The sequence below is a fragment of the Peromyscus eremicus genome, chromosome 4, assembly GCF_949786415.1.
Source record: "Peromyscus eremicus chromosome 4, PerEre_H2_v1, whole genome shotgun sequence".
NCBI lineage: Eukaryota > Metazoa > Chordata > Mammalia > Rodentia > Cricetidae > Peromyscus > Peromyscus eremicus.
The window spans coordinates 4781112-4803670 of record NC_081419.1 but is presented as its reverse complement, the minus strand read 5'-3'; the positions used below and the strand labels follow the sequence as shown (position 1 = coordinate 4803670).

The window sequence follows — 22559 nt, the reverse complement described above, 5'->3', positions numbered from 1 at the left end:
AGTACACACTTGCATGGGCACACACACACGTACAAACACACACACACACACACACACACACAATGTAATATTTTTTAGACACTCAAAAATTTGTTTTAGTTTTTAGACAGAGTCTCATTTAGTTGTTCTGGCTGTCCTGGAACTTGGTAAGTAGACCAGGATGGGCTTGAACTCATAGAGAACATCCACTTGTCTCTGCCTCCTGAACGCTGAGATTAAAGGTGTGGTGGTCACTGTTGCCACTATTGATGGACAGCTAGAGAGGCTGGCCATTTCTTCTTGTACTCGTTGACTTTGTATCTGTGATTTACCTATGTATGTCCTATGTCTATATCCTGTTGGTAATTTTTACTGTTTTATTGATTTTGAAAGTTCTTTATATATTAAGGTTACCTCTGAACATTATTCAGTGTGATCCCTAAATTCCCTGGGGGAGTAAGAAGGAGGCACAGCCCTTTCCAGGGTTTGAGCATTGTGTGTTTGTCCCTCTCTGGGCTGAGGAGTTCTGGAGTCGGGTGGCAGGATGGGGCTTGTCTGGTCGGGCAGAGAGGGAGGGGCAGTAGTGAGGAAAAGAGACAGACGGGTAGGCGCTATGAGTGACAGACTTAATGGGAGGCAGATGGAGGAAACACGATTGCCCTTGCTGACAGGAGGGGTCAAGGGGCACAGGGCTTTCTAAAGACAGGAGCCTGAGTGACTGGCCAGCAGTGCAGCCTGGCTCCACTGTGTGATGCCTAAGGGCTGTGAAAGGGCAAAGGTCAGGTCCTCCCTCCTGCAAGCCTAGACCCTCGTAGGCCCCAGAGGCGGAGAAGCTGAAGGGACTCCGACCCCCGGAGGACAGTGTGTGTGTGGAGGCTCCACAGCCAGGGAAGGGTCCCTACCCAGCTGTGCTTCACTGGACAATCTCTGGAACCTCTCTGAGCCGATGGTATGGATGCTCATGACCTAGCGTTATCTATTAGGATTGAACAGAATCACCGTGTAGAGTGTTTAGCCCAATGCTAGGACCCAGGGAGCGTTCCACAAATGCACGTTAGCTCTTATGTGTTTGGTATGCATGTATTTACATCTACGTATGCATGTGTATGCATGTGCCACGGTGTGTATAGAGGTCAAACACAACCTGTAGGAGTTTGTTCTCCTCTCCTTCTGCCATGAGGGTCCCAGAGATCGAACTCGGGTCATGAGGCTTGGTGGCAAGCCTCCACTCCCTGAGCCATTTCACAGCCCTTAGGTGTTGTTAATCCACCCCAGGTCAGCCACTGGCGACATCAAGATGCTTTGGACTCTGAGAACCAGGCAAGTGACCAAGTTGCAGCGTGGAGACTGAGGTGGTTGCTGCTCTTCCTTAGGGAGTGGCCAAAGTCGAGCAAGCTGGAGGGAGCAGTGTTCTGGTTAGGAACAGGGTCTGCGTCACCTCGGGAGGGAGCCGGCCGTTAGCCGGACCCTGAGCCCCAGCGGAGCTCGGACGCCCTCTAGCGGCCCCGCGGGGAATCGTAGGGCGGGGCGGAGCCGGAGCAGTGAGGCGCGCCATGAGGTCCTCCCGGTGGCAGGGGGCACTGTGGACGCACGTGCGCTCTCACAGGCCCGCGCGGACCGGAAGTGGGAGTGGTAGGGTCACTTCCGGTGCGGAACCGCGGCCTGGGCGGAGGACTAGTCACCGGCGCGGCGTCTGAACCGGTAGATCGGGAGGAGGTGGCGTGTGGGTGTCGGGACGCGCGGCCGTCGCCATGCCGTTCCTGCACGGCTTCCGCAGGATCATCTTCGAGTACCAGCCCCTGGTGGATGCCATCCTGGGAGCCCTGGGCATCCAGGACTTGGAGCGGCAGGAGCCCCTGGACGAGTGAGTGGCTCTGTCCTCTGTAGTTGTCGCAGCGGGAACTGCGCGGCTCCGATCGCGAGCTCCGGCCCGAGGCGGGCCCGCAGCGTCTTGCAGGGCAGAGGATCTGGGCCTCGGCGCCGCTGCCTGTGCATGGATGCCATGAGACGAGCTGGCTGTGGCCGAGCGCGCTTTCTGCAGACAGCAGGCCTCAGGTCCTCTGGGGAAGGAAGCCGGTGTGGTTCTTGTGCCCTGTGCAGGGCTCCCCGGGTATTCGGAGCATTGCGACAGGCGAGCACCCAGACCGGCAGCGTGATGTGGGATGCAGGGGGTGGGGTGGGACAGAGGAGGGGCGTTGGGAGAGTCATGAACTGGAATTGCAGACAGATTCTCTCACCAGGGGCGTCTTTTCTCAACTACATCAGATCTTTTCTCTGGGGCCTGCTCTGTGGGTGCAGTGTGAGACTTTTCCAGAACTCCGAGGCGGGGCTGGAGGGCTGCACATCAAGGCGCTGCCGCCCTCCCTTGGCGGAGTCTAGCATATTCCGGAGGGCTGCCCCAGATAAGCTTTTTGTGTCCGGGCGTTGGTCGAATCTTGGGGCCAGCCTGTTGCAAGAGGTCTGGTGGGTGAGATTACGGGGAAGAGCGAGTGATGAATATCGTCGGGGAGAGGGTGGTGAAGGTGAAGGTGTTTGGGCCGTTGTCAGAGCTGGGTGCAGGGGTGGAGCAGCCCCCAGGCCCAAGAAGCTTAGTAGGTAGTGTTGACTAGGAGGGATGAGAACGTTGGGGCCACTGTCAGGTGGGGCTAGAGAGAGCTGGAGAGAGAGAGTCCCTTTGATAGCAAGCCGAAGGGTGGCTTTGAAACCCCCTCAGACTTTTGACCAAGAAAGGCTTCTGCCCCCGCCGCCGAGCCTGAGCAGTTTTGTGGGTGGCTGTGGCAGGGCACACAGGGTGGGGCAGCTGGTCCCCAAGTGTCCGCTTCTCCTCTGATGTGCAGTTATGCTGCGGCCGAGGAGAGCCGCATCCTAGTCCTCACTGAGCTGCTGGAGCAGAAGGCCCACTCTCCATTCTACCAGGAAGGGGTGAGCAACGCCTTGCTGAAGATGGCCGAGCTGGGGCTGACTCGGGCAGCTGCTGTCCTCCTGCAGAGTGGGGCCAACCTCAATTTTGAAGGTCAGCGGGGTCCCAGAGGGGCCAGGCCTAGGCAGCCAGGCCTGGCCTCTGCTTTTCCTCTTGTCTGCGGGGCGGCTTGTAGCATCTCTACTCCCACACAGTGGTGTTGCGTCTATCGTGTGATTGAGTTGCCCAGCTTTCCCAGCTTCCAGATTAATCCAGTCCTATTGTGGTGAAATTACCCTGGCAGTGCCCAGCTGAGGAGAAGTGCTTTTCTGCGACTTTGGGCTGTCCCGCAGGTTTTGTCCAGACCCTAGAGTTACAACAGGCCTCACAGGTTCCTTAAGCATCAGGGAAGACTTTGAAGAGCCAGCCTCCGATCCTGTCACTGGCTGTCCCCCAGGAGGTAGAAGCCCGTAGACTGCCTAGGAGCCAGTGGGGGGCCAGTGCTGACCCACACACAGTAGCCTTAGTGTCTTTGGGAAACATGCTCAGCGGCTGCAGGCACCTGTGAATCCTGAGAGCAGAGGAGGGGTGTGTGTTCCAAAGCCCGTCCACATGGTCACCTGGCCTGGCTGTGGTCAAGCATGGAGGGAAGCTGAGGCAGAAGGACCTTCAGTGATCCTGGGCTACCCAGCAAGGTCAAGGCCTCCCAGGGCAGGGTAGTGAGGGCCTAACTCAAGAAAACAAAGACTGCATTGCCAGGCTTGAGCATGGTAGCCACTCTTCGTGCTCCTTGGGAGCAGACCTGAGAGGAAGTACTGACGAGGGGAAACTGAGGCCAACACACAGGTTGCACATCCATCGGAACACGCCAGGACTTCAGGCCTCGCATCTGCACACTTGAGGTGGCAGTGCTGGGGAGAGGACCTGAGGCTAGGTCCTGAACCTTCGAGAATGGACTGACCTGTACTGCTTTGCCTCCAGACCCGGTTACCTACTACACAGCCCTGCATATCGCTGTCCTGAGAAACCAGCCCGACATGGTGGAGTTGCTGGTGCGCCATGGGGCTGACATCAACCGGAGGGACCGGGTAAGGGTCAGGTCCAGTCAGCTTGCGGGTGTGTGTAGATTTATCGACCAGCCTTTCAGGCCCCCGGCCAACATGGTTGCCATCCCCTTTGGCTCAGATTCATGAGAGCAGCCCCTTAGATCTGGCCAGCGAGGAGCCTGAACGCCTGCCCTGCCTGCAGCGCCTCTTGGATCTTGGTGCGGATGTCAATGCGGCTGACAAGAATGGTAAGTGCCTCAAGGATGGCATAGCCACAGCCTACAGGAGGAGGGCACCAGCCTGAGTCCAGCACCCTGGAGAGAGCGTGGCCACTGTCTCCATGCTGCCTCAGAAGCTCTTCCCTCGGCCCTGAGAATCCTGCTTCCACCCAGCCCTGGGCACACTGACCTCACCCTCCCTCTCCTTCCTAGGGAAGACAGCGCTCCTGCACGCTCTGGCCAGCAGCGACGGAGTGCAGATCCATAACACCGACAACATCCGGCTCCTCCTGGAGGGAGGTGAGGTTCCACATCTGTCCACAGCAGCTGCCACATCTGCTCTCCATCCCCCCACCATTGTTTGGTAAGGACTGTCGGCCGCCTCTCACTTTTGTTCCCATGGCTCTTCCAGGGGCAGATGTCAAGGCCACCACCAAAGATGGGGACACTGTGTTCACATGCATCATCTTCCTGCTGGGGGAGACTGTCTGTGGGGACAAGGAGGAGGCCCCGATGATCAACCGCTTCTGCTTCCAAGTTACACAGCTTCTTCTGGCCCACGGGGCCGACCCCAGCGAGTGCCCAGCCCATGAGTCCCTCACACACATCTGCCTCAAGAGCTTCAAGATGCACTTCCCGCTCCTGTGCTTCCTGCTGGAGTCTGGGGCCGCCTACAACTGCTCCCTGCATGGTGCGTCCTGTTGGTCTGGCTTCAACCTCATTTTTGAGAGGCTGTGTTCCCACCCGGGCTGTGCCGAGGATGAGAGCCACGTTGAGCTTCTGCACAAGGCTGAGACTGTGCTGGACCTCATGGTGACTAGCTCCCAGAGGCTCCAGCTGCCCGAGAACTTCAACATCCACCCAGTGGGTAGCTTGGCAGGGAAGATCCAGGCCCTGCATTCCTCCCTGAGGCAGCTAGAGAGCTTCCCGCCGCCTCTCAAACACCTGTGCCGTGTGTCCATTCGGCTGTGCCTGCGGCCGTGGCCTGTGGACACCAAGGTCAAAGCCCTGCCTCTGCCTGACAGGCTCAAGTGGTACCTGCTCAGCGCACACAGTGGCACAGAAGACAGCTGCTGATGGATCCTGGGACGGAATGATCTGGGTTGGCTGAAGCCGGCCTGACAGTACACCTGGTACTGTATCAGCCTTCGGAGGGTCCTCTTACTTGGGCAAGCTTCGCCCTTTACTGATAGAAAAACCACTAGGGTAGTGCCCTGGAGGCCAAAGGCATGGCTGCCTCCAGGGAGGCTCCCACCTCCTCCCTCAGTCTCAGCCACATTGGAGGGGTCGGTGTGGACAGGACACATCTGCCCTCTGGATCAGGAGCTGACCAAGGAAGCAGAGGCCAGGCCCCTTGGTGGCTGGTTGATCCCGGGGGAGGCACATGCCTGGGTCTTTCAGGGACCAGTGCCAAAACCCCAGGCCATCCTGTTAAGCCCTACTCTGCCACCTCAAGTATCACAGTGTTCTGAGGAGCTAGAGATGGCACTGAGGTCACCACAGTGGTGGTGATCTGGGTTAGAGGCCTGCCTGATCCTATGGCCTTTAGTGCTCTGACGCTGTGGTTGGCGGCAGCTCTGCCCATGTCACGTCCAGGTCTCGGGGACTGTGCCTTCTGCTTAAAGGTACCATGAGCGCAACAGGACAGTCTGTCTCAAGAGCCTGGATTTGTGAGGGGCTCCCCGAACATGTGACCAGAAGCTGGCTCTGCTCTCTAGCGCTGAGCCCTTACCAGATCTTCCCAGTCAGCGTGGCCTCTGGGAATGAGCAGAGATGATTAAATATATTTATAAGATTAAACTCGGTGTCCTTGTGTGACAGTTTGGCACTTTCAAGTGATCTGACACACGTCCCCCCACACACAGCATCACTCCAGACTACCTGGGGCATTTGAGAACAGGCTTCACCCTTTTATTGACCAAAATGCCTGTCAGGGAGGAGCTCCCAAGGAGCTGAAGAGGCGAGGGAGGAAACCTCCCCTTACTACAGGCACTGTGACCCATCACCAAAGAGGATTTGGGACTGTGACCATTCCTGTAAGTGGTACCATCCGGCAGGCACCATGTGTGACTCTCCTGGCTGTCCTGGGTCAGCAGTTCACACACTTCAAGTCTTGGCAGCCAGTCCTGTGGGGTGGCAACTCAGCTTTCCATATGCCTCGTGGGGAGTTGCTCTGGTGCCTTGGAGTGACGGGTGTACCGCCCCAGTCCACAGCACACCTTCCCAGGGCTTGTCCCTCCCCACTGGAGTCAAAGGTGGATGGCAGGTGTGTCTAGTGGCCCGCCAGCTGCTGGCCCCCAGCTCTGGCCCTGGCCTCATCTCAGGGCAAAGCTGTAGACATGGTAGATTTCATCTGGCAGGTTCTCCTGGCGCTCCTCGGCCAGGAGGCTGAGGCCTGCACTACGGATGATCCGGCGGACCACCTCGAGGTCACGGCACACACTGCTGTCCACATCGTCCAGGATCACACCCTCCTGGGCCATGTTGTCTTTGATGACGATGATGCCATTGGGGCGTAGGCCCCGCTTGCAGCGGCGCAGAAACTCAGCCAGGTGCTGATCTGTCAGGTGGCCTGGGGAGAAGAGAAGTATGTGGGCACATACGTGTGCATGTGTGTGTGCTGCACCCTCAGCACGGCCCCAGCAAGCTGGTGTCTACCTTAAATCCTGTTTCATGTCAGAGGCCAGAGTTCTGAAGTCATTCACACAAAAGCATATACACGGAGTCAGAGGCAGGGATTTGGCCAGGCGCCCTCCGGCCGGGACAGCTGCACGGCACACCAACCCCCCTTCCTAGGTCTGAAGGTGGAGCTGAAAGCTCCCGAACAGAAGGGCCAGGCCCACAGAGTCCACAGGGGTGCTCACGGCTCCTCATGACGAGGCACCTGCTACAGCGTCAGCAGCCTGTGCACAGCAGTCCAGATGAGTTTTGAGGCCACATGGGCACCCCCCCCCCCCCCCCCCCCCCGCCATTTCCTTAAAAAAACCTGGCCTGGCCGTGCACCCTGTGACTCCATCACTTGGCAGGAGGATTTGAGTTCAAGGCCAATCTAAGCTACATAAGGAGATTGGGGGTGGGGAGGGTGTCACAATAAAAGGTGAGAATTTAGGGGCTGGAGAGATAGATGACTTGGGTTAAGAGCACTGACTGCTCTTCTAGAGGATGACGATTCCATTCCCAGAACCTACATGGTAGCTCACAACTCTGGAGGAATCGGATGCCCTCTTCTGGCCTCCAGGTATTGCACACACATGGTACACAGCCATGCAGGCACTCATATATAAACTGTTTAAATCTTCAAAACATTCTTTCTAAGCTGGGGATGGTGGCACACACCTTTAATCCCAGCACTTGGGAGGCAGATGGATCTGAGAATTTGAGGTTAGCCTGGTCTACAAAGAGTTCCAGGACCGCCAGGGCTACACAGAGAAACCCTATCTCAAAAACAAAACAAAACAATTCTTTCTAACCAGGTGTGGTGGTACACACCTTTAATCCCAGCATTCAGGTGGCAGAGGCAGGCAAATCTCGTGAGTTCCAGAATGGCCAGGGCTACACATGAGAAACGCTGAAAAATATCCTTCTAAATTATTTATTTAATTTTTTTTTTTTTTTTTTTTTTTTTTTTTTTTTTTTTTTTTTTTTTTTTTTTTTTTTTTTTTTTTGGTTTTTCGAGACAAGGTTTCTCTGTGTAGCTTTGCGCCTTTTCCTGGAACTCACTTGGTAGCCCAGGCTGGCCTCGAACTCACAGAGATCCGCCTGGCTCTGCCTCCCGAGTGCTGGGATTAAAGGTGTGCGCCACCACCGCCCGGCTAATTAATTTATTTTTACTTTTCATGTATATGGGTGTTTGGCCTGCATGTATGTATTTGCATTGTGTGTGCCTGATGTCTACTGAGACCAGAAGATGGCACTGGATGCCCTACAACTATAGTTGAAGATGGCCATGAGCCACCATGTGGGCACTATGAACCAAACCCAGGTCCTTTGCCAGAACAGCCAGTGTTCTTAACTGCTGAGCCACTTCTCTGGCTCCTAAGAATTTAAAAAGAATAAATCCTTCCCAGGCTGGTGGGGCACCTGAGTGGCAGGGGCCGCGGCGAGCCTGGGGACCGGCAAGGGGACTCTTACCTATCACCCACTGGATCCAGATCACATCATAGGAGTTGGGCTCTGGGCTGAAGTCCTGCAGGCCACAGCAGAAGTAGTTCCTCACCCTCTTGCCCTCTTCCCCCAGGTAGGTCTTGGCTTTGGCCAGAAAGTCCTCTGTCACGTCCACCATGTCCACCACCCTGAAGAGCGGCAGGAGCAGGCGCTTGGTGATCCTTCCAATGCCAGCGCCACAGTCTAGGGCACAGGAAGTCCCCGTCTTGTTCGGTCCTTCCTAAAACACAGGGAGCATATGACCCACGGGCACCACCACTACAGAGCCCTTCTCCTGAGTCCCAGGAAGCAGAATCAGGCCACTGCTCTGGCCTATCATGGGAGGGCAGGTGGAACTCTTTCTAAGGCTGAAGGCAGCTTCTACTTCAAGGTGACGGCCAGGGAAACAGGTGTAGTCTCCTTTCACTCCAGAGCCCCCGGGTGACAGTGCTAAAGTTGCAAAAATGCAAGCAGAGCATCATGGGAAGATGGCCGATGGGGGCGTGGGGGTGTGGAGGAAGGGTGAGGACCTCCTGCAGGGCTTGCCCTGTGCTGCAAAAGCTGAGACAAGGGAGGACAAGGGGTCACAGGAGGACAGTCACCACCTACAGCCCAGCACCCTTAGGCCCAGCAGGGGCTCTTCCCAGACTGCTCAGTTTGGGCACTACTGAGTCCCCGGTGCATGGCCAGCTCCTGACTCATGGCCCACAGACAAAACTCACAGTCCACCACACGTCCCACCCAATCACCACCCAACCCAGCTCTTCGGGGCCTTGGTGGCAGCCACCAACAGATGGCCAGAGAACCTGCAGTGTGGTATGTGGATGTGGCTCCCCACACTGCCCCACCAGAGCCACAGCCTCTCCTGGAGAGGACATCAGACCTGCCTACCCTTAAAAACCTCTGCAGAAACTTCCGGGAGCTGTTGAGGTCGATGTTGGAGATGTGGCCATACCCCCCAAGCATGCCGTCCACCGTGGGCGGGATCTGCTTCCAGTAGGTCTTGGCCTTGGAATAAAACTGTTTCTCATCTTCAATCACCTCACTTGTCATGATGTCACCTGCTACGCTGTCACCAGCCACAGCTCTGCTCCTCTGAAAAAGGAAGAGGAAGAATGATCAGGGCACTGGACGGCACGAAGCCTCTAGGATACTGTGTGAGGCCGTCTGGAGAAAACAACGTCCAGCCACCTAAACAGACATCTACTTCTTGGATGACAGCCCAGCACCCCAGACATTTAGCAAAATTACCAAAGCAAGGGGCCCTGTAGCCTGGTGTCTGGTTCCTGAAGCTATGTGACTCTTGACTTGATGACCTACAATCTCAGGACAGGCAAAGGACCCAGAGTAGGGTCCCATGCCTTCTGCTAGAGGTCTGAGCAACCTCCATCATGCCTCTCTTGTTCCTTAGTGGCAAGTGAACAGCTCAGGGAGGGCCAGCCCTTCATTCCAGAGCAGGGTCTCTGCCAGATGCCAAGTTGTGTCCCAGGAAGCAACAGGCAGGAGTAAGGCACACCCAGGACCCCCACAGTAAGGAGGTCACTAAGAATCAGGGGAGGCATCCCCGGGGAAGGAACACAGGACAGTGCCGACAGGGATGGATGAGCGAGAGTTGGCTAACTGAGGAGAAAGAATCAGGTGGAAGGTTTAGCAAGAGTGTCATGAGGAGCCCTGAGCTCCTGAACACTGCAGGTAGCTGAGGAAAAATCTGGGAACAGAGCCGAGGGAACCACAAAGCCATAGTCCAGCCCTGGCCCAGCCTGCCCTTCAGCAAAGTGACACTGAGTTGGCGACACCCACACCAGCTTGGCCTTGTGTTGTGGAGGACACAGGATCACAACAGTCAGGAGTGGCTGGCCCTTTGTCCCAGCTACTGCAAGGATCTGATGTTCATGGTCCAGTATGATTGGAAAACAGGAAGCAGCTAAACAGAAAACAAGCCTCCTCCGTCTTGGTGTGGCTTCATAAAGGCTGCCAACACTCAATGGAGGGATCCCTTTCGCTTCCGGTACTGGGGATGGAATGCAGGCTTTACACCACTAGGCAAGCTCTCCACCTCAAGAGCCTTGTGCAGGCTCTAAAGGACTCCTTTCTGAAAGGGGGGCAGGCTGCGCCGGCACAGTGAAATTGGCATGGGCAGACGGGGCCAGAGTGCTGGTGGATGAGAAGCCGAGGAAGAAGAAGAAGACCTTTGCAGAGGACCAGCCCTGAACTGCAGCCTGCCAGTGCATGCTGGCTGAGTAGCTCATGAAGCTGTCTCAAACTAATCGTAAACTTGCAGTGCATAAGGAAGCACCCAGAACTAGCCCGAGGGCGTCAGAGGGTGGATACCACAGTGGCTGTGCTAAAAGACACAGGACAAGTAGCAGCAGCAGGGGTGATAGTGTTGGCCACTGCTCAGGCACTGCCAGCACCCATGTTTTCCCCCAGAGTAGATACCACCATTACCCACTGGGCAGAAAAGGAAACCTGGGCGCATGGAAGGTCAAAGAGCCCATGCACTACTCTTCCCACATGGGCAGCTTGTTTCCACAATGCTGTCCTGAACTTAAGGGTCTCCACTAGAACACTGGATTCATGGGACAGGACCCTGCAGCTCACACTTCATCACCGGGGCCCCCAGCGCCATGTCTGATGGGTGATGACAGAGGCTCTTTAGAGGCAACAGTGTCTCACCCCCAGGGCAGAGCCTGGAGAGTCCAAGAGAAAGCTGGGATCTCTCAGGAACATGGCCAGCCTGGCAGCTTCTCAGCCCACCCACCTGGGTCCCACTATGATAGGCAGTGTCACTGAGCTCCAGTCACAGCTCAACACCAACTGTCAACATGGGAATCCGGGAACAGAAGAGTAAACCCAGTGAGCAAAGAAAAGGCCCACACCACCAGGGGCCCCGTGGGCTGCTGGGAGGTCTCTGCAAAGTACTTTTGTGTCTGGAAGAAGAAGGAAACACAAGCAAAGTGGCCCCATTTGTCCCCAGCCCCTGAGCACAACTGCGCTTTATTACAGTGGTTGGGGGCCAAAGGAGGACACACTGCCATCCTGCACCCCCAAGGGGCCCTTGGAGTAACAGGCTGGAGACCTTGGTTCTAAATTCCACACTCCTTTACCACAATGCCCCACCAGCGGCAGCACTGGCCCAGGGAAGACAGTGGCAGCCTTCAGCTGTGAAGTCTCTATCCACAAAGGAACGTGAAGACCTGTCAGTCTCCCGGACCACCACCTCTACAAGCAGAACCATACTGTGACTAGAGAGCCAGACTGGACAGGAAACACCAGCCTGAACGTCACTGTGTACCTGGTTGGGGACTTACAGGATGACCTGGGACAAGTGGGGCTGTCAGGTGCTTCTCCAGGCACCATAGCAACTATGTTCCAGAGCCCTAGCAACCACCAGCTCGGCGACATTCAGTCTTCTTCCATACCGTACCAGTTCAATGCTGGCCCAGCAACAGGCCATGCCCCTTGCTACCTGTGAGTCCTAAGAACATTTTCAGCTTGCTGTTCAAAGCTGTCTTCTTCAACACTGAAGATGACGACCTCAGAGCTTTGCTTGTGGCCCAGCAGCACACAGGCATCCAGCATGAACTTCGCTTCTTACCAGACCAACAGGAAAATTGGAACCCACCACAGAAGGAAGGTGCTCTACCTGCCACTCTGCCCACTTCCGGGCTGCCAGGTCCCAGAGGGCCATGACCTGGCACACCCACCCTTGCACAGTGCTGGAGTCAAGGACACTTGCTAGCTGGGGGTAGAATGACTGAGTGAGCATCCGCAGCTGTGGCCATTTCTCACTTTCGGAGGATCCTACGCCACCCAAAACAGATGACACTCAGCCTATCACCAACACCATTTTTTTTTTCTTTACTCAAAGCCTATGGCATAATTCCTTTAAATGCCAAAGTCTCTTGAAAAGTCTAATTTACAAGAATCCCCCTTGCTTCTAGGAAGCGGCTGGGGGTCGGGGTGGGGAAGCAGAGCACATCCAGGCCGGGAAATGCAAAGCCAGGGCTGATTTGCTCTTACAGCTGACTCGTGAAGACCCTGTCCGAACACGTCTGCTGAGTGGCCTGAAGGCTCCTGAGAATTAGGGACATCAAGAAAAACATCCCCCACCCCCAGCCAGGCGGTAGTGGTGATAGAGACAGTGCACGACTTTAGTCCCAGCACTCGAGAGATAGAGTCTCTGTGAGTTCGAGGCCAGCATGGTCTACAGAGTGAGTTCCAGGACAGCCAGGGCTACATAGAGAATCCCTGTCTCGAAAATCAAAAAAGAAAAACATCCCCCTACAACATGAAACTGCATGGCCATGGGTAGGAAGGGTCAGGAAAGTGTGGCTATGTGCGTATGTTAGGCTAGCTCATGGGAAGACAGGCCTCTTGCTCATGAGAGACTGTCACTTGTACAGTCTGAAGTCTTGGAGTCATCTAGCCACCTCCCACTCCAGGACCCAGGGAAGAAAATGAGGTAGGAATTGTCACCAGAGGCCTTTACCGTCACCACACTCTGTGACATTCCAATGAAAAAGGCTGAATGCAACTGGAGGCAGAATCAACAAACCTGCCTAAAGTCCCAGCGTCCCTCCCGAAGCCTGGTGGGCGGGGCCTGCTCTAGATCTGTGTAGACGGATGGCAGCTGGACCTGTGAAAATAGCAGAGTGCACTGGGGGTGGGGGTGGAGCAGAAAGGGGAGAGGGAGAGACAGAGAAGGTCGGGAGGCCGACTGCAACTATACAAGGGTGGCGTTCTGTTTTGTCTTTTTGTTTTGTTTTGTTTTGGTTTGGTTTGGTTTTTCGAGACAGGGTTTCTCTGTGTAGTTTGTGCCTTTCCTGGAACTCGCTTTGGAGACCAGGCTGACCTCGAACTCACAAAGATCCGCCTGCCTCTGCCTCCCGAGTGCTGGGATTAAAGGCGTGCGCCACCACCGCCCGGCTTTTGTTTGTCTGTTTGTTTTTTCGAGACAGGGTTTCTCTGTGTAGCTTTGCACTTTTCCTGGATCTCACTCTGTAGACCAGGCTGGCCTCGAACTCACGGAGATCCGCCTGGCTCTGCCTCCTGAGTGCTGGGATTAAAGGTGTGCACCACCACCAGGCACCATAAAAGGTTTCAATACAGGCTAAAAACGTGTCAGGTGTGGTGGCACATGCCTTTAATCCTACCATTCTAGAGGCTGAGTGAGACAAGTGGATCCCTGAGTTCAAGGCCAAACTGGTCTGCAGAGAAACCCTGTCTCAAAAAAAAACAAAAAACAAACAAACAAAAAAAAACCCAAATAAACAAAAAGGAGCCGGGCAGTGGTGCGCACGCCTTTGATCCCAGTACTCGGGAGGCGGAGGCAGAGGCAGGCGGATCTCTGTGAGTTCGAGGCCAGCCTGGGCTACAGAGTGAGAGCCTGTCAAAACAACAAACGGCCCTCATTTGTGAACTGGACCTGACTCTTGGCTCTCCTCACCAGCCTGTATAAGCTTAGATAGGACACTTAGCTGGGTATGGTGTATTACTCGCCTATATTCCTAACATTCAGGAGGCTGAGGCAGGAAGACCGTTCAAGACTAGCCTGAACTACACAGTGAGACCCTGTTTCAGGAAAACAAAAACAGTTCAGTTGGTATGAGTGCTTGCCTGATATGCACAAAGCCCCGGGTTCAAGCCTCAGTACCCCAAAAAGTGGACATGGTGGTGCATAACTGTCATCCCAGTACTCCAGAGGTGAAAGCAGGAGGGTCAGAAGTTCAAAGTCATCCTTGGCTACAAAGTGACTTGGAGGCCAGTCTAGACTACATGAGACACTGTATCAAAAATTAAAGGAAGAAACTACTCAACGAAGCAGATGCACAGCACAGCCCTCACCTCACAGCCCTCACCTCGCCAGACAACATAAAGGAATAAATAACAAACCAAATGCTTTTGTTTGTTTCTTCAAGACAGGGTCTTCCTATGTAGCTCTGGCTGTCCTGTAACTCACTGTGTAGACCAGACTGGCCTCGAACTCGGAGATCTGCCTGCCTCTGCCTAGGATTGCTGAGATTAAAGATGTGCATCACAACTGCTTGGCTCTGTTTTTATTCAATGAGGACAGTGACACTGAACTTCATGGAAAGGCTATGGTGATTAAATGTGCCTCTGAGAAGTCAGGTGATCCACAGCATATACTCTCTTGAGCTTTTAGGTCTCAAAGGAGGTGCTGGTGAGATGGTTCAGCTGTGCGCACTGGCTGCTCTTCTCAGCATCCCACTTTGGGTTGCTCACAACCCGCAGTAACTCCAGCTCCTATGATCTAACGCCCTCTTCTGGCCTCCAAGGTCCCTGCACTCACATGTACAGGCCCCCATATACACATAATAGAATATAAAAATAAAATATTTCTTAAAAATCTCAAACTCTTTCTTTTTCCTTCTCTCTCTCTCTCTTCTTTTTCCTTTTGGTTTTTCGAGACAAGGTTTCTCTGTGTAGCTTTGGAGCCTGTCCTGGAACTCGCTCTGTAGACCAGGCTGGCCTCGAACTCACAGAGATCCGCCTGGCTCTGGCTCCCGTGTGCATGCGCCACCACTGCCCAGCTTTCAAACACAATTCTTAAGAGGATCAAGTGAGGAAATGTGTTAAAAAAAAACCCAAACCCATAGACCCTAGGAAGGTTCTATGAGGTCATATGACCAGTGAAACTGATGATCAATTTGGAAGAGACAAACACAAGCTCTCCCTCCCTGTACACCCAGAACTAACTCACAGTTGAAGACTCTGATCTCTTGATCCTATGGCTTCCAGGCTTCCAGCAGAGCATTCCACAAGAACCTCCAACACTCCCAACATCACCTCCCCCTCTCCAGTTTAGAGACAGGAAAACCAGCATGCTAAAGGACATGATGTGCCTTAAAACACCATATAGGAAACAGGAGCCACAACTAAGGACAGGATCCAGGCTTCTTATGTAGTCCTGGGCCCTGCTAGTGGTCCCTCCCATCTCACTGGGTGACCATCCCATGCATGCATGCATCACTGCCATTGGCTACACCACCCCAGCCAGGGCCTCCAACACCAGCTGTTTCAAACCCTTATCAAAAGGATAAAAGACCAAAATGATCACACAGTTGGTGGAGCAGCAAAGCCTGGGCTTTTCGAGATGGCAGTCTCCCCGCAGAAAAAGCTGACCTTGGCCCCAAGGGCTCACGACTGTCGCTGTGTCGGCCAGAGCTGGACTAGTTAAACATGATAGCAACCTGTGCAACTGGGCACTTAACCACGAGGACGTGGGCCGAGTACGGCGCCAACTCCCCTCACCAGCCTCGCAGTAGCTGCTTTCTTATCTCGGAGGGGAAACTGAGGCCTGGAAGGGGCCTTTCATTGGCTTAGAGGCGAGATTGCCAGCCTCCGACAACGTGGCTTCCTCTAACCCGATCCGTGGTCACCACAGTCGTTGCCCAGGTCTGGTCGGTGGACTTCTCCGGGACACACACGTGGGGCAGGCCCGGGTCACTTGACGATCGGGCCTTACCACTTTGGGCAGTTGGGGTGAGCACTTCCCTCCTCCTTGACCACGTCCCCTTCGTCCACCTCGCGCTACTCACCCGGGCAGGGGGCTCTCGGGATCCGAGAGACAAGGGTGAGGCGAGAAGGATGGCAAGGACGAGAGCCCACGGCAGCCGCCACCACTCTACCGGACCAGACACCTCGCGGCCTCTGCCTTTGTCCGCACACGTCACTTCCCCGAGCCTGGAGGGGAGTGGACTCAAGCTCGCTCCGCCCCACGGCCAGCTCACCCCGCCCCACGGCCAGCTCGCTCCGCCCCACGGCCAGCTCACCCCGCCCACGGCCAGCTCACCCCTCCCCACAGGCGGATAGCCCTTCCCCACGGCCAGATCGCCGAGTCCCACCGCCAGCTCACCCGGCTCCACCTCCAGACCGCCCCGCCCAAAGCCAACTCGCTTTTCTCCACGTCCAGCTCGCCCCGCCCCACAGCCAGCTCGCCCCGCCCCACAGCCAGCTCGCCCCGCCCCACAGGCGGATAGCCCTTCCCCACGGCCAGCTCGCCCCGCCCCACCGCCAGCTCACCTGGCACATCCGGCTCACCCCTCCCACGCCCAGTCGCCCCTCCCACGCCCAGTCGCTCCTCCCACGCCCAGTCGCCCCTCCCACGCCCAGTCGCCCCTCCCACGCCCAGTCGCCCCCTCCCCAAGCCCAGTCGCCCCCTCCCCAAGCCCAGTCGCCCCTCCCACGCCCAGTCGCCCCTCCCACGCCCAGTCGCTCCTCCCACGCCCAGTCGCCCCCTCCCCACGCCCAGTCGCTCCTCCCACGCCCAGTCGTCCCTCCCACGCCCAGTCGCCCCTCCCCACGGCCTGCTCGCTCAGCCACCCGACCAGATAGTCCTGCCGCACAGCCAGTTCGCCCCTCCCCATCGCTAGCTCGCCCCCCTCCACGGACAGTTCACCCGCCACACTGTCTGCTCACTGCTCTCCTGATGGCCCCATCCCGCGGGGTCCTAACCCAGGTTTTTGCCTACACGAAAGGCCCTCCTGGACTCCAAGATGAAGGATCCGCAGCTGATATCTCTCGAACTAAGTACGTGCACCAGTTTACTTAAGGATATATCTCTTTCTTTCGAGACAGAGTCTGACTACGTAACTGAGTGCTGGCCTTAAAGTCCGCGATCCTTCTGCATCAGATTCGCGGTTGCTGGGGTTACAGGCATGCCACATGGGCCACAGGCTGGATTCTTTCTTTTTTTCTCTTTCTTTCTTCCTTTCTTTCTTTCTTTCTTTCTTTCTTTCTTTCTTTCTTTCTTTCTTTCTTTCTTTCTTTCTTTCTTTCTTCTTTCTTTATTGTTTTGTTTTGTTTTTCGAGACAGGATTTCTTTGTGTAGCTTTGAAGCCTGTCCTGGAACTCACTCTGTAGCCCAAGCTGGCCTCGAACTCACAGAGATCTGCCTGCCTCTGCCTCCCGAGTGCTAGGATTAAAGGCGTGGGCCACCACCGCCCGGCAAGGCTGGATTCTTAAAAACCAGCGTTTGTGAGAGTTTTCCACTTTAAAAGAGGAATAAAGGCCATTGTTGCTCAAATCCACCCATCTCAGCTAGTATCTTAATACACCAACACAGAAAAGAAAAAGAAACAGCTTTGATAGAGGCAAGGAAGCAGAAATCTGGAAGTTTCCCTCCAGAGGACTGCCCTTCCCTATCCATTCATGGACATTCTGCAGCAGTCTTGAAGCAGTGTGAAAGAAAGATGAGCTTGATGCATGTAAACCTTTAACCTCAGTTCTAGTCGCCTTTTCTTTTCTTTTCTTTTCTTTTTTTTGTTTTTCAAGACAGGGTTTTTGTGTGTAGCTTTGCGCCTCTCCTGGAACTCACTTGGTAGCCCAGGCTGGCCACGAACTCACAAAGATCCGTCTGGTTCTACCTCCCAAGTGCTGGGATTAAAGGCATGTGCCGCCGCCGCCGCCGCCGCCGCCACCACCACCCCACCCCCCCCACCCCACCCCCCCACCCCCCCCCCCCCCCCCCCCGGCTCTAGCCGCCTTTTCTGACTGGTGGATGTAAGGATTCAGCCACTATGCTCTGAGGGTTCAATGTGCAGCATTTGCGGGCTCAGGCTTCAGCCCAGCGTTTGCAGTGGGCTCCCAGGCAGTGAAAGCGATGACAATATTGTCACCTTAAGCTCACCTCTGGCAACCAACATCCTGATGTCAGACATATCTATAATGCCTCCCCTAGGCTCTGCATACAGGAGGTGCTTAATGTTGTGTCTGCCTTTATGTTCTCAAAAGTCAGCGACTTACTAGGTAACCCATGATGTCCTGGAATTCATAGTGATCCTCCTGCCTTTGGAATGCTGGGATTAAAAGAATGCACTACCACACCCAATGTGTATGTTAATGAAATGAAAGCTATGGAGACTTGGGAGGCTGAAAAACCACACCCACAGTTGAACCCCCATCCTAAATTTGTGTACATGTTATTTGATATCTGCTCTGGACTATTCTAGGTCATACCTGGTTTCAATAATTTCAAGAGCTATTCACCACCATGCAGTGGCGATCGCTTAGTCCTAGCATTTGGGGGGTGGAGGCAGGAAGGCCAGAGGTTAAAGGTCATCCTCTCACATGTAATACATTTAACACCAGCCCACTGTTGCTCAAAATGCTAAATGGTGTTTTAATAAAACACCCAGATCCAGCTATTGGGGTAAATGCTGCAAGATCAGAGAGACAAAGGAACAAGCCACTGCCACGTCTCACCTCGCCAACTCCACAAATCCTCTGTTGCCGAAAAGCTTTAGTTCCTGTCTCCTTGTGCCCTATATACCTTTCTCCACCCAGCCATATTACTTCCTTCCTAGTGCTGGGATTAAAGGCATGTGTGCTTCCCAAATACTGGTAGAAAAGGCATGAGATCTCAAGTGCTGGAATTAAAGGTGTGTGCCACCACTGCCTGGCTCTGTTTCTCTCCTAGACTGAATCAATCTCTTGTAATCCAGGGTGGATTTGAACTCAGAGATCCAGACGGATCTCTGCCTCCCGAGTGCTAAGATTAAAGGTGTGTGCCACCACTGCCTGGCATCTATGTTTAATCTAGTGGCTTGTTCTGTTCTCTGATCTTCAGACAAATTTTATTAGGGTACACAATATATCACCATAGCCCACACTACCTGAGATCTCATCTCAGAAACAAAAACAAAAGCCAAGGGGATGAAAAGATGGTTTGGGACTCAGCAGTTAAGAGTGCTTGCTGCAGGTGTGGTGGTGGCACATGCCTTTAATCCCAGCACTCAGAAGACAAAGGCAGGCAGATCTCTGAGTTCGAAGCCAGCCTGGTCTACAGAGTGAGTTCCACAACAGCCAGAGCTACACAGAGAAGCCTTGTTTTGGGGAGAGGGAGGAATGTTTGTTTCTTTTCCAGATATGTAGAATTCAGTTCCCAGGCAATCTGACCCCTTCTGGACTCAAAAGACACACACACAAAGAAAATAAAAAAATAAATAAATAAAAAGTAAAATTTCTTTTAAAAAATTCAGATTGGGCCAGGTGTGGTGGCACATGCCTTTAATCCCAGCACTCATGGGGCAGAGGCAGGCAGATCTCTTATGAGTTCGAGGCCAGCTTGTTCTATATAGTGAGTTCCAGGACAACCAGAGCTACGTAGTGAGAGCCTGTCTCAAAATTATTATTATTATTATTATTATTATTATTATTATTAAGAAGAAGAAGAAGCAGGTTTGGGGGCTGCTCAAAAAAAGCAAGTTAAGAGCATGCACTGCTCTTGCAGAAAATCTGACTTCAGTCCCCAGCACAAGCATTGGGAGTCTCACAACCCCCTGTAACTCTAACTCCAGAGGATCCACTGCCCACTTGTGGCCTCCAAGTGCACTTGCACCCATGTGCACGTGTCCACACACAGATACACACCTATACTCATAATTTTCAATAATTACACAATAGTGATGTAGGTCAGTCGGTAGAGCGATTGCCTGGCATGCACGAATCCCTGGGTTTAATCCCCCAGCATCACGTGAACCCAGGTGCAGCTGTGCATGCAAACCCAAGCTCCCAGGAGGTGGAGGCACCCTTCACCTAGTAGAAGGATCAGAAGTTCAGGGTCATCGAGAGCTAAGGAGAACCTGTCTTAGAAAAAAAAAATAACAAAAAAAAAAAAAGGAGTTTAAACCTAGATGCCCGTCAACTGAAGAATGGATTAAGAAAATGTGGTACATATACACAATGGAGTATTACTCAGCAGAGAAAAACAATGACAGCATGAAATTTGCAGGCAAATGGATGGAACTAGAAAATATCATCCTGAGTGAGGTAACCCAAACCCAGAAGGACAAACATGATATATACTAACTCATAAGTGGATTCTAGATATAAAGCAAAGAACAATGAGACTGCAACCCACAGAACCATGGAGGCTATATATATAGCATGGGGGACCCTAGGATGACTGTGGCTTATAATAAGTTTTGGTTTTACTCAGTCACTGGGCAAGCTTCAGTGAAACATTTCACTATTAGGATAAGAATTTGTACTGTATGTATCAAGCTGATGATAGATAGATATAGATAAATAAATAAATAAATAAATAAATAAATAAATAAATAAATAAGAAATCTCCCCCACTTTATTTCCTGAGGAAATGTGTGCCTCCATCCCTCTGAAGCATGTTACAGAAAATGGAATACATGTTTCATGATGCCTCTTCTACACATGTGAGCAGTACTCATTTTTTTAAATTATAAAATTATACCATACCTGGGTATACTTGTCTCAACTGAATCCTCATCCCCCAACCTGAGTTCTACATTCCCATGGGCTTCCTCCAGCTCTCTCCCAACCATGACTCACTGGCTTGTCCATCTCTCTGTCCTATTGGCTCATGGAACTCCCAGGAAGAAGAAACCTGTTGGCATCACACAGCTATGAGAAGCAGAACATGAACTTGACCTTGGTTCTTGGATTTCCAGACCCATTGTGTTCTTACTGTCCTCTGAGAGAAGGACTGACAGGAAGCCCTCCCCTTCCACCTCAGCCAAGTATAGCCACTCTGGGTCTGGAAGAAGAGTGGCTGAACCTGGCCAGAAGTGCCAAGACCTCTGTGGGTGTGGCCCTGACATCCAGGGCACACCAGCCCCACCCTAGTCCCCAGGCCACAGTGCCTATTGCTCCCCAGTGTCTATGGGTGAGATCGGATCACAATGACTCCAAGAAGACTTGTAGGTACCTGGGAAGGGCTGCCGGAGGCAGCAGGTAGGAAGATGGGCTCTCCCAGCAAATAGCCCACCTGTTGGGGGGCTCTAAACTCACAGGACCTTCCAGGGCCTCACCCAGCGGACCACACACGGTGAGTGTGTTTAGAACTGATGACAATCTGAACATAGGATATGTTTGGGGAAAAAGCAGGCCTGGAGACTGCCCCAACCCCCACCCCCCCAACCCCCACCCCCCATCCAGTGTCAGCTGAAGGATAACTGGGCTTTCCTCCCTAATTGGGAGTTTGCTCAAAATGTGTCTTGACTGTGGATGTGGCTTGATGGTGGAACACTGGTCTACCCTACAGCAGGCCCTGCCAGGCCCTGTCTCATCCCCAGCACTGGGGATGGGGCAGTAAAAATGGTCTTGGCTCCTCCCCAGACCCACCGTTAGAGGCTAGGCTAGGAGGTGGGAGAAAGTCACATGTATTTGCAGCTTGTTCCAATTCTGAGAGCAGGCTGCCAGATCCGCATCGAGTTCTGCAACCTTTGGAGGCCCAGCCCTCCTAGGCCTCTTTCCTCCATGGCTTTCAGGCATGTGTGAGCTGCAGGTGGTAACCCAGGTTTGTAATCCCAGAACTTGGAAAACAGAGGCAGGAGGAGAATGGAGTCTAGGCCAGCTTGTGCCAGGTAGAGAGACCCTTTCTCAAAATGAATGAACAGAGAGGCAGGTGCAGGCTGTGCCCTATTCTGTAGTCCTGAGACCTGACTGGGAGAAAATTTCTGGTTGTCCAGACCTCACAGCTAATAAGGAGCAGAGCAGAGACAAAACTCCAAATCATGATATGTTTTTGAGACAGGGTCTCACTCAGCCCAGGTTGACCTTGAACTCGGGATGCAGCCAAGAACAACCCTGAGTGTATTTTTTTGTTAATTTTGAGACAGGTTCTTACTATGTAGCTCCAGCTGGTCTGGAATTTGTATGTAGATCAGACTGGCCACAAACTCAGAGATCCTCCTGCCTCTGCCTCCCAAGTGCTGGAGATAAAGGTATGCACCACCACACCCAGCAATAATCTTGAATTTTATAGTTTTTCAAGACAGGGTTTCTCTATGTAGCCCTGGTTGTCCTGGAATTCACAGAGACACAGCTGCCTCTGCCTCCCAAGTGCTGGGATTAAAGGTGTGCGCCACCACCACCTGGCAATAGCCTTAAATTTAGGAGAAAAAATAATTTTTATGTGTATAAGTGTTTTGCCTACATGGCTGTGCACCACGTGGTGCCTGGTGCCCTCGGAGACTAGAAGAGGGTGCTGATCCCTCTGGAACTGGAGGTTGAAAACTGCCCTGTAGGTTTTGGAAGTCGAACACTCATCCTCTCGCTGGTCCATCTCTCCAGCCTCTTCCTCCCAAATTCTGGGATCACAGGCATTGGCCGCCACGCTCAATTTCTCGCACATTCTAGGCAAACCCTCTCCCAACTGTGCTAAATGATAAGGCGGTCTTGGGCCGGCAGGTGCCGGCGCCCCGTACTGTGCTAGGCGCCCGGCGTGTACTAGCTCACGTCAACGTCACAAGCCGCCCCCAAAGGGCTGGCGTT

General features: G+C 53.6%; 2 protein-coding genes across 7 annotated transcripts; one reads left to right on the top strand and one right to left on the bottom strand.

Annotated features, from left to right (window-relative positions):
- Nucleotides 1–1619: 1619 nt before the first annotated feature.
- Asb6 (ankyrin repeat and SOCS box containing 6) lies at nt 1620–5702 on the top strand. Of its 2 annotated transcripts, XM_059259021.1 has the most exons (6): nt 1620–1843; nt 2817–2992; nt 3860–3966; nt 4064–4172; nt 4356–4442; nt 4555–5702. In XM_059259021.1, exons 1-6 carry the CDS (start codon nt 1731–1733, stop codon nt 5217–5219), a joined length of 1257 nt encoding a protein of 418 aa, XP_059115004.1. In that variant the 5' UTR covers nt 1620–1730; the 3' UTR covers nt 5220–5702. The 2 variants fall into 2 exon arrangements, with proteins under 2 accessions (XP_059115004.1, XP_059115005.1); XM_059259022.1 differs by lacking the exon at nt 4064–4172 and having other exon boundaries at nt 3860–3972; nt 4365–4442; nt 4555–4659.
- Nucleotides 5703–6027: 325 nt separating this feature from the next.
- On the bottom strand, nt 6028–20841 carry Ntmt1 (N-terminal Xaa-Pro-Lys N-methyltransferase 1). 5 transcript variants are annotated; one of them, XM_059259999.1, is made up of 5 exons: nt 20616–20841; nt 15848–15992; nt 9177–9380; nt 8274–8526; nt 6028–6714 (listed from the first exon to the last, which is right to left on the bottom strand). In XM_059259999.1, exons 3-5 carry the CDS (start codon nt 9336–9338, stop codon nt 6458–6460), a joined length of 672 nt encoding a protein of 223 aa, XP_059115982.1. In that variant the 5' UTR covers nt 9339–9380; nt 15848–15992; nt 20616–20841; the 3' UTR covers nt 6028–6457. The 5 variants fall into 5 exon arrangements, with proteins under 5 accessions (XP_059115982.1, XP_059115981.1, XP_059115983.1 ...); XM_059259998.1 differs by lacking the exon at nt 15848–15992; XM_059260000.1 differs by lacking the exons at nt 15848–15992; nt 20616–20841 and adding an exon at nt 12844–12945.
- Between the last annotated feature and the right edge of the window lie 1718 nt (nt 20842–22559).

What these genes read in the sequence shown, in the direction of transcription:
- Ntmt1 (XM_059259998.1), bottom strand. An exon ending in TTCTGCAGAGGTTTTTAAGG is followed by an intron (nt 8,527 to 9,176) that starts GTAGGCAGGTCT and finishes CCTGTGTTTTAG; the next exon opens with GAAGGACCGAACAAGACGGG. An exon ending in CTGGATCCAGTGGGTGATAG is followed by an intron (nt 6,715 to 8,273) that starts GTAAGAGTCCCC and finishes TCTTCTCCCCAG; the next exon opens with GCCACCTGACAGATCAGCAC.
- Asb6 (XM_059259021.1), top strand. Translation starts at nt 1,731, where the DNA reads ATGCCGTTCCTGCACGGCTTCCGCAGGATCATCTTCGAGTACCAGCCC. An exon ending in ACATCAACCGGAGGGACCGG is followed by an intron (nt 3,967 to 4,063) that starts GTAAGGGTCAGG and finishes CCTTTGGCTCAG; the next exon opens with ATTCATGAGAGCAGCCCCTT. An exon ending in CAATGCGGCTGACAAGAATG is followed by an intron (nt 4,173 to 4,355) that starts GTAAGTGCCTCA and finishes TCTCCTTCCTAG; the next exon opens with GGAAGACAGCGCTCCTGCAC.